The sequence below is a fragment of the Chiloscyllium plagiosum genome, chromosome 42, assembly GCF_004010195.1.
Source record: "Chiloscyllium plagiosum isolate BGI_BamShark_2017 chromosome 42, ASM401019v2, whole genome shotgun sequence".
In the NCBI taxonomy this organism is placed as follows: domain Eukaryota; kingdom Metazoa; phylum Chordata; class Chondrichthyes; order Orectolobiformes; family Hemiscylliidae; genus Chiloscyllium; species Chiloscyllium plagiosum.
This window is the reverse complement of record NC_057751.1, coordinates 15,010,250-15,030,398: the sequence shown is the minus strand read 5'-3', so window position 1 is coordinate 15,030,398 and position 20,149 is coordinate 15,010,250. Positions and strand designations below refer to the sequence as shown.

Sequence of the window (20,149 nt, the reverse complement as noted above, 5' to 3'; positions counted from 1 at the left end):
CAGATGCTGGAAACCAGATTCTGGATTAGTGGTGCTGGAAGAGCACAGCAGTTCAGGCAGCATCCAAGGAGCTTCGAAATCGACGTTTCGGGCAAAAGCCCTTCATCAGGATATATGACAATTGTTACTATATACAGGATTGTTGGGACATGAAATTTACTACTAGAAACATTGACGTATATAGAATATGTAAGATGGAATTGGAAAAATAATTATGAATCTTTATTATTATGCTTTATGATCAGTTTAACGTAGTAAACAAATTGATGGTAATGTTAATGCAATACAGAAGAAACAAATAAATTACAGATACTGTGATTCACAGAGGATTGGAAAAATAACCTGGATTCTTCCTATCAGGAGGCAATCATGCCACTTAGGATAGTGTCTCCTGATTTGGTCATTTGTCAGAGACAAGAGGTTCTGACTGAGTGAGACAGGGAAGGACCCTTAGAGGAATGTCAACCTCTGTCATTGTCCAATAGATTTGACGATCTCTCAGCTTTCTTCGATGAATTTAGGGGCTTCAGAGTGGATGAGCTAATATGGTACTGTGTTACAGGAAACCAGTCAAGCAGGAAGAGTGACAAGAGATGCAGTGGTAATGGGGATAGTACAGTCTGGGAGATTGACACCCATCCTCTTCCTCATATCTCTATCTGGCTTTCTCTTAAATTTATCTCGACAGCTGTGTTGCTTATCCAATTCCAAATTTGGGACATTTGGGGCCTGGAGAGAAACTTGCAATGGGAAAGAGAGGATCAAGTTACTGTGGTCCATGTTGGTACCAATGATATAGGTAGAAATGTAAGCTTTGGAAAAAGGTTCTGCATAGAAGGTATGAGGAGCGAGACACTCAAAGGTTACAATGCATCCTGAACACTGCAATGGTGAGAGAAAACCTTGGTTCAACAGATTAGGATTTTAGATCAGTTTGGGCAGAGATGAAGAATAACAAGAGAAATAAGTCACCAGTAGGATTGATCCATAAGTCCAGTGACATTAACTAAAATGTATATAAGATAAAATACTGGATACTTGTAATAAAGGAGCACCAATATTCATGGGGGACTTTTATAGAGTCATGGAGTCATCTACATACAAAATAGAAAAATCCCTTTGGCAGTTGTCTGGATGAGAAGTTCATACAGTGTTTTTGTGCAGCTCATTTCAAACCATACAGAAAACCTGTTGTCTTAGACTAAACATCGTGTAAGGTGACAGGATTAAGCATCACCTGAGAGTACAAGGCTCCCCAAGACAGCAGTCACCACAATATGATTGAATTTTACATCCAAGTTGAAAGGGAGAAGATTGGGTCAAAGATAAGTATTTTAAAGTAAAATAATAGCAACTATGTGGGCATGAAAGCTGAGCTAGCTGAAATGAACTGGCAACCAGGCTAAAGGATAGATCAATAGAGAGCCAGTTGCAGACAGTTAAGGTAGTATTTCAGAATAGTCATAAAAAGTATGGTCCTTTTACAAAGAGAAAGTTCTGAAGAGAGGATCCACCATCCATGGTCAGTAAAACAAAAATTAAGGAAATCATCAAACATAAGAAAAAGCAGACAATTATACGAAAATGAGTTGCACATCAGATGCTTGCTCAGAATATATCGAATGGCAGAGAATGGCTATACAGTCCATCAGTAGGATGAAATTAGAATGAGAGGAAGCTGGGTAGAAATCTGAAATTCGATAAGAAGATTTTCTACAGATATAAAAAGTGAAGAGAGTAACTAAAGTGAGTGTTCATCCTCTGGGGATTGAGAACAGGGAGTTAATAGTAGATAGTAAAGAAATAGTGGTTGAGCAAGTAGTTTCCTACTGTTTTCGCTGTAGAAAATACAAAATAAACTTTGAGTAATAGCTGATAAGCATGAGGCGGAATGGAGAGACCGAATAAAGTAAATTGACAGACCTGCAAGCTTCCAAGTCTATGTCTTCTGTTACGACACGTGGTAAAACCCCCCCTGCTAATTTAAACCAGCAACACAAAATGATTTACCCCGTGCAGTAATCTGTAAAATTTGAGAGGCCCAGAAATATTCAAAGTAAAAATTAACAACGTTATTTCTTAAAGTATAATACAGAATAATTAACTAACTCCCTCTAACTCCTTCCTTTAACCTACCTTTTAATTTTCCTTCTATAATACTTGTCCGATAACCCCCTCCCCCCCCCCCCCAAGTAAGATTTACCAAAAATTCAGAATTCAAATCCAGGCAGTTGTCGAATCTTCCCTTCGTATCTTCCTCTGTTAGTTTTCTTCTTCTTAGGGATTTCTGTTTCTCAGGTCATCGACTGATAAAGGTACCTTTAAGAGAACTATGTTTCAGGCAAAGTGTACATGCTGATGGCTTGGCAGTTCTCCCTAAACTGTTCACGTTCTGCCAGTTTTACATCTCCAAAGCATCGGATTGTGTCATTGGTTTTTAATATTGTCAATATACTAACTTCAAATTTGATTGGAGTTTGGTATTTTGTGGGGTATAATTTAAACTGATTGGCCTAATTCAAATTTGTTTTTGTCTACAGGCAACCAGCTACACTAGCAGCTAGACCAAAAGGTTACTTTATATCTTGTGCAGAACACTTGGTGCTATCAGGTAGTTCTGCGAGCTTTTGATGCTCTTAAAGGTACAGCACCCCTTACACCTTCATAACACTGCATTACACCCTTAGATCTTAAAAGAGGTGGTTCATGAGAGGAGGTGCATTGCTGTTAGTTTTCCAAAATTCCCTTGATTCAAGAAAAGTTCTGCCATATTGGAAATGAGCAAATTGAAGGAGGGAGGGTGGGATAAAACAGGAAACAATAGATCAGTTACCTTAACATCAATGATGGGGAAGGTGTCAGAATTGATCATTAAAGAGGTTATAGCTGCACATTTAGAAAATCTCAAGGTAACTGGTAAGAAAAAGCATATTTTTGTGAAGGAGAAGTTTAACAAATTTATTTGACTTTTTTGGGCCCAACAAGCCCACACCACCCTCCGAAGAGAAACCCACCTAAACCCATTCCTCTACTCTATATTTATCCCTAACGCACCTAACACTGTGGGCAAATTAGAATGGCCAATTCACCTGACCTGCACATCTTTAGATTGTGGGAGGAAACCGGAGATCCCAGAGGAAACCCCCGCAGACAAGGGGAGAGTGTGCAAACTCCATACAAACAGGCAGGAATCGAACCCAGGACCCTGGTGCTGTAAGGCAGTAGTGCTAACCACTGAGCCACCATGCTGTAGTCTGGTGGAGTATAAACATTTTACAGCTTCCATCAGTGATTTAGATGGGCGGGGGGGTGATGAAGACATGGTAAATAAGTTTTTAGATAACACAAAGATACATAAACTATGTTATGAGAATGACTCGAGTTTGCAGCATGATATAGAATAGGCTAAGTGGGCAAAAATGGAGTACCATCTGGAAAACCAGATGTTGTTCACTTTGGCAGGTAGAATGAGAAAAACAGACTGTTAGTTAAATCTAACAATTGCAAAATTATATGCTAGAGACAAATTCAGATGTTCTAGAGCATGAGTGTTTAGTATGCACATAAAGCACATCATTAGGGCGGCTAATGCAATGCTCTCACTTTGTAATGAGAGCAATTGGAAGGAAGGATGTTATGCTTCCAGGTATGGTAACAATACATGGCATTGGTGAGACTATAAATAGAAAACTGCAGTTTTTATCTTCCTGTCTTAAGAAATGAAGTAAACGCAGTGAAGGTGGTTCAGAGGGAGTTTACATGATTGATACCTGAGATGAATAAGTTGTCTGAAACAGAAAGATTGGGCAGGCTGGGCTTGTTTACACTGAAGATAAGAAGAGTAAGGTGTGACTTGATTTCCTAAGATCGTTAATAGTCTTGACAAGGTAGACATAGAAATATATTTTGTCGTGTGCGCCCGGAACTAGGGGGCATTGTTATAATATTACGGTTCACCCTTTTAGGGGGACAGATATCAGGAGAATTTCTTTTTTCCAGCGGGCTGTATGACATAGAACATGACAGAGCAGTACAGGCTCTTCGGCTCTTGATGTGCCACCCTGTGGAACCAATCTGAAGCCCATCTATCCTAAACTGTTCCATTTTCATCCATATGTTTATCAAATGACCATTTAAATGCCTTGAAAGTTGGCGAGTCTACGACAGTTGCAGGCAGTGCATTCCACACCCCAACTACTTTCTGTGTAAAGAAACTACCTCTGGTGTCTGTCCTATATCTATCACCCTCAATTTAAAGATATGTCCCCTTGTGCTAGCCATTACCATCCGAGGAAAAAGGCTCTCACTGTCCAGCCTATCTAACCCTGTGATTATCTTGTACATCTCAATTAGGTCACCTCTCAACCTTCTTCTCTCTAATGAAAACAGCCTCAGGTCCCTCAGCCTTTCCTCATAAGACCTTCCCTCCATACCAGGCAACATCCTAGTAAATCTCCACTGGACCCTTTCCAAAGCTTCCATATCCTTCTTGTAATGCAAACAGTTCTGGTCACCGTAACACTCCAAGTGTGGCCACACCAGAGTTTTGTACAGCTGCAGTGTGACCTTGTGGCTCTGAAAATCACACACCATATGCCTTCTTAAGAATGCTATCAACGTGGGTGGCAACTTTCAGGGATCTATGTACATGGACACCAAGATCTCTCTGCTCATCTGCATTGCCAAGAATCTTGCGATTACCCCAGTACTCTTTATTCCTGTTGCTTGTTCCAAAGAGAATCATCTCACACTTTTCCACATTAAACTCCATTTGCCACTACTCAGCCCAGCTCTGCAGCTTATCTATGTCCGTCTGTAACCAGCAACATCCTTCTGCACTATCCACAACTCCACTGACCTTACTGTCATCCGCAAATTTACTAACCCATCCTTCTACCCCCTCATTTACATTATTTATAAAAATGACAAATGGCATTGGCCCCAAAACAGATCCTTGCAGTATATCACTAGTAACTGAACTCCAGGATGAACCTTGCCCATCAACCACCCTCTACCATTTCTCAGCTAGCCAATTTCTGATCTAAACAGCTGTATCACTCTCAATCCCATGCCTCTATATTTTGTGCAATAACCTATCCTGAGGAATCTTATCAAATGCCTTACTGAAATCCATATACACCACATCAACCGCTTTACCCTCAACACCTGTTTGGTCACCATCTCAAAGAACTCAAAAAGGCTTGTGAGGCACAACCTGCCTTTCACAAAACCATGTTGACTATCCCGAATCAACTTATCCCTCTCTCGATGATTATAAATCCTATCTCTTATAGTCTTTTCCAACTTTACCCACATCCAAAATAAGGCTCACTGGTCGAAAGTTACCAGATTATCTCTACTCCCCTTCTTGAACAAGGGACAATATATGCTATCCTCCATTCTTTTGGCACTATTCCCGTAGACAATGACGACATAAACATCAAAGCTAAAGGCTCTGCAATCTCCTCCCTGGCTTCCCAGAGAATCCTAGGATAAATCCCATCCGGCCCAGGGGACTTACCTATTTTCACACTTTCCAGAATTGCAAACACCTCCTCCCCGTCTAGTCTAGGAGCCTGTACCTCTATATTGTCTTTGACAACATTACCTTTTTCCAGTGGAACTCTCTGCCTCAGAAGGTGGTAGAAACAAGATCAATGAATATTTTCAACATAGAGGTAAGATTGATTCCCCTGCCGAATGGAATCTAGGCTTCTCACAAGTAGAACAAGGGTCACTTATTTAAATTTGAGCTGTGACGGAAATGCTTCTCCAGGAGCATCATAAATTCCAGAAATCTTTCTCCCGAAGAGTTGTGGAGGTGTGACCACAATGAATTCAGAGAGGAAAAGATAGATTTTTGAAATATCAGGGATAGAGGGCAGAAAAGAGGCAGAGTCCTAGGTCTGATCAGCCATAATCTTATAGAAGGACAGGGCAGGCTTTTGGGGCTGAGTGGTCTACGCCTGCTCCTATTTCTTCGGTTCTTATAACACCTTTGACACTGCAGTACTCCCTCAGCACTGCACTGGGGTTTCAGCTCAGGTTTTTGCAACGAAACTTGAACCTGCAACTACTGACTCAGAAACCGTGCCCTACAGAACCACAGCTAACAGGAAGCTGAAAACTGTGATAAAGTTACCTGATCGATCAGGTTGTATGGACTGAGCTACAGATTTTAGAGTACTAAATCTGCTAAGCATCAGCTGGTTTGGTTCAAACTTCATTTTCACACAGGACAGCAAAATAATAGAGACAGGATGGAGGATACATGGAATACAATGCATTTTAATTTATTTTAAAAAGTAGGTGGTGCTGTGATTTTACTACAGCAAATAACCTGAAGTTGGGATTTGAGGTGGCGGAAACTAGCTCAAACAAAGCAGTCAGAAATACATTTGGATCACATCTTGCTCTTCTACTAGAGGCAGAGGTCCAGGTCCAGAACCATTACTAACCCAACACACTCCGAAGCCCATCTCTCCTCGAGATGCAGGACTCCACACAGGCCAGTTCAACATTTTACCGGGCAGCAAGATCTGACCCATGTACATCTCCTCAATCCTTGCTGAGATAGCAAACTGGGAAAGAATGGTAACATTGTTCCTGGGTGCTGAACAGTTTCAAACCAATTGTGTGGAGGCAGGAGAGGAAGTTGAAATGTTGATCATGAAGCAGTGAGTGGCAGGAGGCAGTGATGACCAAGTTTTGACAGATCGAAGTCTGAAATTCTTCCTTTTCAAACCAAAATTGGTGCAAATTACATTCAGCCTTTCCTCTGCATTACCTAATAGAGATGAAGGCCCGTGTTCACGAAATATTACAGTCAGAGCTCATTGATGAGGAACTATTGAATCCAGTGTGCAATTCCTTAGCAGCTAGAAAGCCAACTCCAATCCAATGACTGTAACAAAGAACAAAGATAGTTTTTGTGGCAAATTTTGTTTTTTAAAATTGTGAATCATGAGGTTAGGAATAGAGGCACACAGCGTCAACACCAAAAAGCACAGGTTAGATACAAAATAAAACTTCTACAGTTTTCAATAAAACTCCTGGGGCAGATACAGTATGGGGTTCAATATGGAATAGAGCTCTCTCTACTCTATTAAAGCTTCTGCAGTTTTCAAGAAAATTTCCAGGGCAGATGCAACACAGAGTTAGATATGGAGTAAAGCTCACTCTACTCTTTTAAACTAAAAGTAAGGCCCTCTCTACACTTTCCCCATCAAACACTCTCAGGACAGGTACTGCACAGGGTTAAAAACAGAGTAAGGCTACCTTTACTCTGTCCCCATCAGACATTCCCAGGACACATGTAGCAAATTGGAGATACAGAATAAAGCTCCCTCAGAAGAAATGAAGAATTTACAAAGATTACACAATAAAAGGAAATAAAATTGAAGAAATGCATCAGCCTTAATCTCACCTGCAAAGAATTCTCATGATCCTGAGTTGTCTCTTTCATTGCACTCAGAAGCTGACTGCGGAAGCTCTGACTTTCTTCAATTACAACAAGCGATTCCTCTCTGAAAGAGAAAGCAAGCAAAGGCTTTGAAAAATCTTGGACCCAAGTGCTACTCATTCATACATTTGCCCTTTTTTGCGCTTTACCTAATGATCTTCCAAAGAACAGCATAGAGTCATTTTCCATTACTATCTAATCATTATTCACACTCAAAGTACCCAGTTCAGTTTGCGAATTGTGAGGTTGATGGATATTCACTGAAAATACTTATTCTGAACATGATGGTGACCCCAAGGTGCTGTGCTCCTTGTGTGCCAGACTATGACAGATCAGGCTGAACTGATGCAGCATGGCCCAGCAGCTCTGGGCAGTGGTTGAGAAGCTGGCAGGGGAACTGTCATTCTGAAAGAGAAGGGAAGATATCTCTCAACAGGAGCCTGTGTCTCTTGGGAGACTGAGCATTTGAACACTGACTACTTTGCTTGAGAACAGAGTGTAGGCCTGATCAGGGCCAGCTTGCCACCTTCTTCACTAAGCTTTGTAAACAAGCTATTTTCATGACTAGAGGCAGTCACTCTATCTAAGGTGCTCCAAGAGTTAGCTCCTCATTCCCGAGTTAACCAAATGGGTCTCACTTATTCTTGAACAGGATGAGGGTGTCACTGGCTAGGCATCATTTACTGCCCATCCCTAATTGCCCAGAGGGCAATTGAAAGTCATCCACTTCGTTGTGGATCTGGAGTCACATATAGGCCAGACCAGGTAATGATGGCAGTTTCCCTCCCTTAAGGACGTCAGTGAGCCAGATGGGTTTTTCCGACAATTGGCAATGAATTTATAGTCGTCATTAGATCCTGAATTCCAGATATTTATTGAATTCAAATTCCACCATCTGCCATGGTGGGATTCGAACCCAGGTCTCCAGAACATTACCTGGGTCTCTGGATTAACAGTCTAGTAATAATACCACTAGGCCATGGCCTCCCCACTTCTGTGACCAAAAACCCTTAGAAACCAATTTCTGTCCCATTTATTAGAACTGGAGTTGGCCCAAACAAAGAGGGTGGAATTCTGAAACTTACAAATTTCTGGACTTCTCTGAGGGCAGCATGCTGAGAGAGGGAGGAGAGATAGACTGACTTGGAGCAGACAGACGGCTGGTACTGAGATTCTCAGGACTTCCACTGACCGGACCTCGCACCTTGCTCTGAAAGAAACCATAAACTCATCTCAGATTTTGCTGGTGGCACTGGATGTGGCCACAAATTTAATGTAACCATAACAAATACTTGGGCTGGCAAAATCCAAAGCAGCATTTCAGAATACCTTTCGGAAAAAAACAGTTTTGTCGAATCGTACAACACAAGCGTCCATTCACCCTAACTGCCCTTCTAAAAAGTTATCATGAGTAGTCCATACTCACTACTCCTTCTCCACAACCTTACAATTCTTTCATTTTTGTTTCAGAGTCATAGAGATGTACAGCACAGAAACAGACCTTTTGGTCCAACTCATCCATGCCAACCAGATATCCTAAATTAATGTAGCCCCATTTGCCAGCACTTGTTCCATATCCCTCTCAACCCTACGTATTTATATATCCATTCAGGTGCCTTCTAAATATTGTAATTGTACCAGCCTCCACCACTCCCTCCGGCAGATCCATACACACACCGTCCTCCCTGTGAAAAAGTTGCCCCTTAGGTCCCTTCTAAATCTGTCCCGTCTCACCCTAAACCTGTGGCCTCTAGTTCTGGACTTCCCCAACCCAGGGAAAAGACCTTGTCTATTTACCCTGTCCATGTCCATATCCATCCAGGTGCCTTCTAAGTATTGTAATTGTACCAGCCTCCACCACTCCCTCCGGCAGATCCATACATACACCGTCCTCCCTGTGAAAAAGTTGCCCCTTAGGTCCCTTCTAAATCTGTCCCCTCTCACCCTAAACCTGTGGCCTCTAGTTCTGGACTTCCCCAACCCAGGGAAAAGACCTTGTCTATTTACCCTGTCCATGTCCCTCATGATCTTCTAAATCTATATAATGTCATCCCTCAGCCTCCAACACTCCAGGGAAAACAACCCCAACCTCATCAGCCTCTCCCTATAACTCAAACCCTCCAACCTTGGCAACATCCTTGTAAATCTTTTCTGAACCCTTTCAAGTTTCACAATATCCTCCTGTTGCAGGGAGACCAGAATTGCACACAATATTCCAAAAATGGCCTAAGCAATGTCCTATTGAGCCACAACATGACCTCCCAACTCCTATACTCAATTCTCTGACCAGTAAAGGAAAACATCCTAAACACCTTCTTCACTATCTTATCTATCTGAGATTCCACTTTCAAGGAACTATGAACCTGTACTTCAAGGTCTCTCTGCTCAGCAACACTCCCCAGGACCTTACCATTAAATTTTCTTTAAAGTGTTTATGTAATTTCTTCACAAAAATTCCAATTCAAATATTTTACCTTCTTAAAAATATACTGAAATAGTGCATACTCCCCATCGTTAATAGGGTGTTTTCAAGAGGAGCTCCAGTCAATGAAATGCTGACTGTAATTCTGTCATAGAGACATCCAGCTGGGAGGATGCACAGAGATACCATGTTAGAGGATAAATGATCAACTATGGGACTTAAATCCAACTGAAGTTTGGAACCTCCTAACTTCTTTTCAACTACTTTTTCTTCCATTACTCATTCATGGCACTTGGGCATCATTGACAGTATTTATTCTCCACTCCTCCAGAGCGCTGTGATGTGGCATTTTCATAAATATAGCTAAGCATTTTGCTGGACCATTTTGGAGAACATTTACAATCCAGGGCTTTGTTGCAGGTCTGGAGCCACATAAAGACCAGACTAGGTGAGGACGGCAAATTCCCTCCTGGAAGGAGAGTTAGAGAACCAGGTAGGCTTTAATAACAATTCCTTAATTATATGGTTACAATTACATCAAAACACTTTATTCCAAATTTATTTAGATCACTCAATTTGACCGCTGCCAGAATGAGGTTTAAACTATGTCACCAGACATCTGGCTTACGTTAAGAGCCCAGCAACATAAACCACAGCACTAATAGACCCCCGGAATCAATGAAGTACTTTTGAAGTATAGTCACTATTGTAATGTATGGCAGCAAGATCCCACAAATAATAATGAGATACTGAACATATAACATGTGTAGTCTTTTCCTTTAACGCTACATATTTGTCTGGAGGAGGACTTCATTGCACTTTTCATAGCAGTGTCATGTGATCCTCTGCATCCACCTGAGAGGACAGATGATAAGCGTCCACAGCAACTCTGACAGTGCAACGCTCCTTCACTGCCTCTGCCCTGTCCTTTTCACAATGCAGCATTTCTTGGGCACTGCTACCCTGACATATATCTCAGGGATTGTGCAACTGAGGGGTAGGCCCAATTGTGGTAGTAACACTCAGAGGTGGCACTTGTACAGGCAGAATAATTAGCTGACAATACTCACACATGCAATCTTCAGGAGATGCCAGAGTTCTTTCTGACGCTTCTCCTGTAGTTTCATCACCTGCTTCTCATCGTCTGCCATCTGTTGTAGTACCTCATCCAGCCGGGGTAGCAGATCAATTACTTTCTGTTTACAGGCCAGAGTTTTACTGCAAGAGAAGAGGAAACATACAGAGACCAAGACACAACCATCTCCATCTCATAGTAGCCATACAAATGAACCAATCCAAAGACATACCATCTGGATAACACACTGTACCACAAAACTCAGGGTAAAATTACCATACCATACATTGCCTTCTAATCAAGCTTGCTGTTCCAAGACCATTATTCCTTTGCAAAATGATTGCTGTCCACTATTTTTCTCAAGAAGGCAGCCCAACACTATCATCCCAAAAAAACAGAATTTAGGTAAAGAATACAAGCCTTGCCAGCAATTCTCATGTCCAAACAGAGAATATCAAAACTCTCTACCCAACCGTGGTGCTATTCCTTGCGATATGCGTCCAATCGTTTCACTTGCTTAATCTTCACAGCATTAGAACTGAAAGATCACACTGGTTACAGTAAGAGACAGCATTGGATCAGTGAAGGCATTCCATGAGTTAAATACAGAGTAAAGCTATGGCCATCATTCTCAGGGCAGCTACAGCATGGGTTAACATACAGAGTGAAGCTCCTTCTTCACTGTCTCCATTCACCACTTCAAGAACAACAACTTAATGGGGTTGGATACAGAGGAAAACTGCCTCTACTCTGTCCCAGCAGGATGTTGTTTCCCTGATGTCACCAATTAGTGTTGAGGATTACATTTTCTTCAGCCCTGTAATTGTTCTTGGGCCAGGATGTCAGCAAATAAAGCAAACATTACTCAGTTCTCAGAGATGCAGCAATATTTGGAATCAGGCTACAAGATAAGTCACTTCACCACTCCTTGCTGCTATGTTCTAGATTCTGCTCACTACCCTTACCATGTTGCATCGCAGAAACAGAATCACCAATTGCTCCACCCCATCCTCAGTAAATAGCATTCTTTACGGAGGTTTGTATAATACGGTTGTTCCATTCCTAATTAACCAGACAGCAGAGCAAGTTTGAGTGATATTTTTCTCCTGTTTGGTGTCAGAAACTACTTGGTTTTTACTTAGTCATAAAGTCAGAGAGATGTACAGCACGGAAACAGAGCCTTTGGTCCAACTCGTCCATGCCGACCAGACATTCCAACCCAATCTCGTCCCACCTGCCAGCACCCGGCCCATATCCCTCCAAACCCTTCCTATTCACATACCCATCTAGATGCCTTTTAAATGCTGTCATTGTACCAGCCTCCACCACTTCCTCTGGCAGCTTATTCCATACACATACCACCCTCTGCGTGAAAAAGTTGCCCCTTAGGTCTCTTTTATATCTTTCCCCTCTCACCCTAAACCAATGCCCTCTAGTTCTGGACTCCCCCACCCCAGGGAAAACTCTTTGTCTATTTATCCTATCCAAGCCCCTCATAATAGTTTGGTCTCCTGACCTGCAGTGATTGTATGTGAGACTTGAAAACCAAACCAAGCACACTGAGCTTGTGTACAGCATTCTGATAGCTCACTGTCCCCTCTACCAGTCATACCTGAGATGCGAGTAGATGTCCTTCACCTTCTTATCAAAGCTCTGCAGGGTTTGTAAAAGAATTCGGACCATCTCCTGGCTGTCCCCATTGGACCGCTGGTCTACGGAACAAACACATTCAATTTCTATTTAAAATCATCACATCGTTTCCATATCCACTTAATTCACATGCAGTAAGTTCCAGGTTATTGCCAATTGCTGTGCAAAAATACTCTTCATTGCATCCTCCCTTGCATTCTTAAATCTGGCCTAGCCCCCATCTCTGTACCAATAACAGCTAAATGTTTTCCTTCTTTACCTGATCTAAACCTGTCATAATCTTGTACACTTTTATCAAACTTTACTTCGAGTATTCTTTGCTCCAAAAAGAGCAATCTCAGTTTCTCCAACCTAATGTGTAACTAAAATCCTTAAATTTATTCCCTGAAATCATTCTGGTAAATCACTTCTACATTCTCTCAAGGACCTTAACACCCTTCCTACTATAGTTATCTCAGAGCCAAAATTTTACAAAAATTCAACATTATTTCTCAACATTTGTACTCATTTCTCGATTTGTGGAACCCAAGCTGCTTTGCTGAGCAGTCTGTCAATAAGTCCTGCCACCTTCAAAGATGGCATGTGCACCTCCAGGACCCTCTGTCCCTGTTCCCTTTAAAAACTACGTAATTAAATCCAGATTGGTATCCCCAACATGTCACGCCATACACCTCTGTGTTAAATTCTATATGCTGCTTGTTCACCTACTGTGCTAACCCACTGGTATATTGTTATCCTGTTACAACTAATTACTATCACCCTCTCTGCCTGCCACTAAAGTAATACCCGAAATAAAACCAGGAATGAAAGTGAAAGCCCACCATTACTTTAAAGCTACTCTTGAAGCAAAGAAATATTTCAGCTGTAGATCGATCACCTGGACAGGACTCCCCTTCTGAATGTTAACCTTTCTCCAACTTCTTAAGCAACTAATGTGTCCACTGTTTGCTGACAATGATTTCTATTCCTATTTCACATTTTTGCCATTTGTTTTTGAGTTTGAAGTCTTTTTGCCTACCTCTTGGTCTCTCCCGGAGTTTACGGTACAATTCCATCGCAGCATCCTCCCTGGGGTGGCAGGAAAGCATTAAATCCAATGAGGAAAAGCACACAGTAATTTAGTAAGTACTGATTGTGTCCCAATAGGAAATTGAATGCAAGACAACTCAAAGGTGCTACTTACACAGTGAATGGGTACTACATATAGTTCCGGTTAATAGATTACTCAAAGGAGATTGAGGCATCTGTGAGAGTGTGTCGAGAAGGGTTACAAGGGTGAAGCCAGAAATGCAAAGGTACACACATCACAAAGGATTGACAGATTGGGTCTCCTTTCTACTGGATGTGTAAAGATTCAGGGATGACTAAAGAGAGGTTTTTGAAAGCATGAATGAAGGCAGAATGGAGGGAAGATCCTAACGAGAAACCAACAATACAAGGTCGTAACTAAGAAATCCAACCAAGAATTCGGAAGAAAATTTCTTAGCCATAAGAGTGATGAGCATATGGAATTCACCACCTCAGGGAATAAGTGAAGTGAATATATCCATTTATTTCAGACTAAGCTCGTCAAGCGTAGAAGGAAGAAGGTATTGGGAATTATGCTGGTAGATTTGGATAAGGAAGATAGAAGGAGACTTAACTTGAGAATGTGGGAGAGTCAATAAAGTAGTGGTAATGTTGCTGATTAGTAATCTGAACCCCAGGCTAATGTTCAAATCCTAACATAGAATCATAGAGTCAAAGAATCAGACAGTATGGAAATAGATCCTCCGTTCTATTAATAATAAGTTCATGCCAACCATGTTCCCAAAATAAACTAGTCCCACCTGCATTAATTTAGTCCAAATTCCCCCCCCCAAACCTTTCTTGTTCATCTACTTATCCAAATGTCCAAACACTGTAACTGCACCCGCGTTCATCACTTCCTCTGGCAATTCGTTCCATGCACAAACTACTGTCTGTATAAAATAGTTGCTGCTCATGTCCTTTTTTAAATCTTTCTCCTCTCACTTTAAAAAATTGCTCCCAAGATTTGAACTGCCCCACTTTAACTATGCCCTTCATGATTTTATCAACCTCTATGAGGTCACCCCTCAATCTTGTACACTCCAATCAAAGAAGTCCCAGCTTATTTTTATATTTCAAAACCTCCATTCCTGGCAACATCCTGGTAAATCTTGTCTGAACCCTTCCTATAATATCCTTCCTATAACAGGTTAACCAGAACTGCACACAGAACCCCAGAAGACGCCTTATCAACGTTCTGTACAGCCTCATCATGACGTCCCAATTCCTATAACTCAGAGGTTTGAGAAATGAACACTTGCTGAACACCTTCTTAACCACCCTGTCTACTACCAATGATGCAAATTTCGAAGAATTATGTACCTAAACCCCTGGGTTTCTCTGTTCCACAATACCACCTATCATTAATTGTGTAAGTCCTGTCCTTGTTTTGTTTTACCAAAATGCAAAACTTTGCATTCATCCAAACTAAACTCCATCTGCCACACCTCAGCCCATTAACCCAATCGATCAAGATTCCTTTGTAATCTTACCTAACCTTTAGATTAGATTAGATTAGATTATAGTGTGGAAACAGGCCCTTCGGCCCAACAAGTCCACACCGACCCGCCGAAGCGAAACCCACCCATACCCCGACATTTACCCCTTACCTAACACTACGGGCAATTTAGTATGGCCAATTCACCTGACCCTGCACCTGACCCATCTTTTGGATGGTGGGAGGAAACCGGAGCACCCGGAGGAAACCCACGCAGACACGGGGAGAACGTGCAAACTCCACACAGTCAGTCGCCTGAGTCGGGAATTGAACCCGGGTCTCTGGCGCTGTGAGGCAGCAGTGCTAACCACTGTGCCACCGTGCCGTTCAAACCTTCTTCACAGTCTACTATACCACCAATTTTGGTATCATCCACAAACCTACTAAGCATGCCTCCTTTATTCTCATCCAAGCCATTTATATGAGTGACAAATAAAAGTGGACCCAGTACTGATCCTTGCAGAGCACCACTGGTCACAGGCCTCCAGTCTGAAAAACAACCGTTCACCACTATCTTCTGTCTCCTACCGTAAAGCCAATTTTGTATCAGTTGACAAGCTTTCCCTGAATCCCATATGATCTAACTTGACCAATTAGTCTACCATGTGCAACCTGTCCAAGGCTTTACTCAAGTCCAAGGAAACAATGTCTACTGCTCTCTCCTCATCAACCTTTTTGGTTACTTCCTCAGAAAACTCAATCAATTATGTGAGACACGATTTCTAATGCACAAAACCACACTGACGATTCCGAATCATTCCTTGCCTTTCTAAATGCATATAAATCGTACCTTTCAGAATCACCTCAAAAACCTACCCACCACCAATATCAGACTCCTACTGTAAAGCCAATTTTGTATCAGTTGACAAGCTCTCCCTGAATCCCATATGATCTAACTTGACCAATTAGTCTACCATGTGCAACCTGTCCAAGGCTTTACTCAAGTCCAAGGAAACAATGTCTACTGCTCTCTCCTCATCAACCTATAGTTCCCAGGCTTCTTTGAAGTCCATAAAAATATGGAATAAAAAGCTGTATAGCCGAATGGTGACCATACAACCACTGTTCATTGTTGTAAAAACTTATTTGGTTTACTAATGTCCTTCAGGTAAGGAAACATGCCAGGTGACTCCAGATACACATTAACGTGGATGACTCTTAATTCCTACCGGGGAATGAGAAATGCGTCCAAAATGACACCCACACTCCAAAAAAAACACACGAGCTTAGAGTGGTTGGGCGGAATCGTCTACTTCAATGACACGTATCCTATATAATCCCATAAATTGGTCCCAGTCACTAATCAGGACTATGCACTCTAATTTACAGGAACCACTCCTTCACCAACACACACACATTAACTAGTCACCCATCTTATTGCTACTTGGGGGAGCTTGCTGTGCATAGATTAGCCATCGCATATGCTGACAAAGCAACAGTGATAGTCTTTCAATGTGATTTCTTGGCTGTGAAGTACTTTGGGATTCTTTCTTCAATCTAATTGGGATATGGAAAAAAAAACATTCTCATTGACCCAAGGGAATTCTTTCCTGATCCTCTGGCAATATTTAGGTCACTAGGACAAATACACATATTGTTAGGAATATCAATGATGATTTTAGATAAATGTGAGTTTTAATTTAATTCAAAGATAACTCAGCAGATAAAAACACAATATGATTCCTCTCTGAATGGACAGACTAAGCCATAAATATATCGTGGAGAAGCAAACACAGTACATGATCTCAGAAACCAAAGAGTTTCTTACAGAACTTCTAGAGCCTCTCCTCGTTGTCGTGCTAACGGACTCCTCTGCAGGTCAACCAGATCGGTTTGAAGTGCCATAGATAACTCATCCAGAGTGGTCACATCATCCATCTAAAGAGAGCAGAGAAACTATTGGAAAAGACAGTGAAGCATAAGAGCTGGACAGGAATTCCACTGAGTTGCAGGTGTTGAAAGGGGGGGGGTGGGAATCCTTAGTTTTTGCTCTGCTCCAAACTCAATTTTCTCCTTAACTCTGTCCTGAGAACAATCTTGTTCCAGATCTAAGGTCATTGTCCATTTCTGGTCCAGTTCTCTTGTCGAAATTCTGCCCCATGCTGTTACCTCTTAGAATCATGACAACATGGAATGAAGCTATTCAGCCCACCAAGTCCTTGTTCACTCTTTGTTGAGCAATCTGTCAGCCACATTACCTACTTTTTCCTGAAGCCCAGGAAGTTCATTTAGCTCAAATGCCCATCCAATTTCTTTTTGAAATGCTTCATCTTGACTTTGATCTCCTGCATCTCTCTCTAAGTCTTAAATCTGTTCCCTACTCTTCTACCATCTGTAGGATATTCTACCAGCTTTATTTTGTCTACACAATAATACAACATTGTTACATAATGCTGTTAGCATCTTGTGAAATCTCCCTTCAATCTTCTTCAGAACAAGGGGAACAGCCCCAGATTGTCCAAACTAACCTCGTAGCTAAAATCCCCCATAAAAGGAACTATTTTGGTCAATCTTCTTGAGGACTCTCACATTGTTTAAAAGATGTGTTGACCAGAGCTGGATACAATGCTCCATTTGTGGTCTAATCTGTGCTTGATAAAATTTCAACACAACTTGCTTGCTCTGTACTCAATCTTTCTATTTTTGAATCTGAAGATCCTACATTTCAAGGACACCTCCCATCATTAAATGGTCCCCAAGCTTCAGTTCTTGAAACATAGAAGATTCTGACGGGTTTGACAGGGTAGAATTTGAGAAGATTGTTTCATTAGTGGGGGAATCTCAAACTTGGAAACATAGAAACATAGAAAACAAGGGCACGACAAGATCATTTGACCCTTTGAACCTGCTCCACCATTCAATATGATCATGGCTGACCGTCCCACTCAATAACATGTTCAAACTTTTCTCCAATATCCTGTGATTCCTTTAGCCCTGAGTTATCAATGTATTTGCCTCAAAATGCTTTCTGGGTAGCGAGTTCCACAGGTCTACCATTGTCTGGGTGAAGAAATGTCTTACCTCAGTCCCAAATCCTTAGATTGTGATCCCTCTTTCTGAACTCCTTGTCCACCAGGAACATCCTTCCTGCATCTATCCTGTCCAGCCATGTTAGAATTTTATAAGTTTCTGTGAGATCTCTCCTCATTCCAGCAAATATAAACCTAACCAATTCAACCTTTCATATGTCAGTCCTGCAATCCCAGGAACCAGTCTGGTAAATCTTGGCTGCACTCCCTCTGCAGCAAAAATATCCTTCTTCAGAAATTGCTAAAGTCCCTTATTCTGTAACTCTTATTTAAAATTGGGTTGCAAAGGAATTTCTTCTCTTCGAGGATAATGAATGTCTGAAATTCTGTACCCCACAGAGTTGTGAAGGCAAGATCGCTGAAAGTACTTAAAAAGGAGGTAGATAGATTTTTGTAATTCTGTGTGGCATCATAGAGGAATCGAGACCTGGAGTAAATTGGCCATAATTTTGTTGATTGGCAGGGAGGTTTGAAAGGCTGAATGACCTACACCTGATCCTATTTCTTATGTTTCGATTATGTAAACCTTGATATCCCTCAAACATGGACCTTGTCCACTCCCAATACTCCCACCACATCACTTCTCCACTCCACTTAATAGAAAGTGGATAGAAAGGCACCAATCGAAGATGGTGATCCCAGCTAAGCATCAGAAGAGCCCAGATCCCAAGCATGGACAGGGAGACAGACAGTCAGGTGGCGAGAATACTCACTCTTCTGCAACCTTCTGCTTTCAGTTGCATTTCTTTCCAGGCAGTGATCATTTTCTCAGAGGCTGGAAGAGCATGATAATTGGGTCAGCATAGATAGAAACAAAGCTTTGTCCCCACTGCAGTCAGTGACAGGTTTCAATATCATTCCATTTAATTGGACAACTCCGTCTCGGACCTTTGCCAAAAAACTTCCTGAAAATCTAAATAAACTATATCATGAAGAATAGTGCCATATGTTCATGCTTCCTGAAGTCAGCACTTCTCCTCTTCTAAATCCATGTCAGCTATTTCTTAGCTAGCCATTGGAGCAAAAAGAGTCTCTCATTGGACCTCCAGATTTAAGATAAAGTCTTTATTATGATCTGGAGGTGTAAACACCAATCTGTACATATTTAGTGCTTTTTGCAATAGTCAATAGAATGCGTTTGAAATATATTAAAGATTAACTGATTGATGTTGAAATAATCCAGGGACCATAACAGGAAAATATCGTGAATATGTTTTTGAATCAGGATCACTCTCCTTCAAGATAAAGCTGAGGGAGCAATACGAAAGGAGTGTGCAAAATCATGAGCAGCCTGAACAAAGTAGACAGAGAGAATCTGTTCATATTGGCAGAAGGGTTAAGCAAGATAACAATTTACGGTGATTGGCAAAAGAACTAAAGGTGAGGTGAAGAAAAATTATCTGGAATTCACTACCTAGGTTGTGGTAGAGGCAGCTTCAATCAGGCCTTTCAAAAGGGAATGAGATAATTGGAAAAAGATCTGTGGGACATGCTTGGGGCTTGGTGAGGTGTTCTTACAGAGAGCCAGCTCAAACATTAAGGGCTAAATATGGTCCTTCAGTACTGTGCTGTAACCATGCTTTAATTCTTTGGAGATATTGTGCTTCTGTTCACCTAGCTGGGAATTTGTGTTGCAGGCGTTTCGTCCCCTGTCTAGGTGACATCCTCAGTGCTTGGGAGCCTCCTGTGAAGCACTTCTGTGATGTTTCCTCCAGCATTTATAGTGATTTGTATCTGCCGCTTCCGGTTGTCAGTTCCAGCTGTCCGCTGCAGTGGCCAGTATACTGCAGCGGACAGCTGGAACTGACAACCGAAAGCGGCAGATACAAATCACTATAAATGCTGGAGGAAACATCACAGAAGCGCTTCACAGGAGGCTCCCAAGCACTGAGGATGTCACCTAGACAGGGGACGAAACGTCTGCAACACAAATTCCCAGCTCGGC

The 20,149-nt window shown here is 41.7% G+C and overlaps 1 protein-coding gene across 4 annotated transcripts in view; it reads right to left on the bottom strand.

The window, feature by feature from the left end:
- Positions 1-6,270: 6,270 nt before the first annotated feature.
- The window catches only part of ikbkb (inhibitor of nuclear factor kappa B kinase subunit beta), an 81,383-nt gene continuing 67,504 nt past the window's right edge, over positions 6,271-20,149 (bottom strand). For all 4 annotated transcript variants that reach the window (XM_043681571.1, XM_043681572.1, XM_043681570.1 and 1 more), the window contains 8 exons: positions 18,918-18,979; positions 16,944-17,053; positions 13,628-13,677; positions 12,572-12,671; positions 10,955-11,102; positions 8,548-8,672; positions 7,427-7,526; positions 6,271-6,904 (listed from right to left, as the gene is read on the bottom strand). In XM_043681571.1, the coding sequence (XP_043537506.1) occupies positions 6,872-6,904; positions 7,427-7,526; positions 8,548-8,672; positions 10,955-11,102; positions 12,572-12,671; positions 13,628-13,677; positions 16,944-17,053; positions 18,918-18,979 (728 nt within the window). In that variant the 3' untranslated portion in view covers positions 6,271-6,871. The remainder of the gene's footprint in view (positions 6,905-7,426; positions 7,527-8,547; positions 8,673-10,954; positions 11,103-12,571; positions 12,672-13,627; positions 13,678-16,943; positions 17,054-18,917; positions 18,980-20,149) is intronic.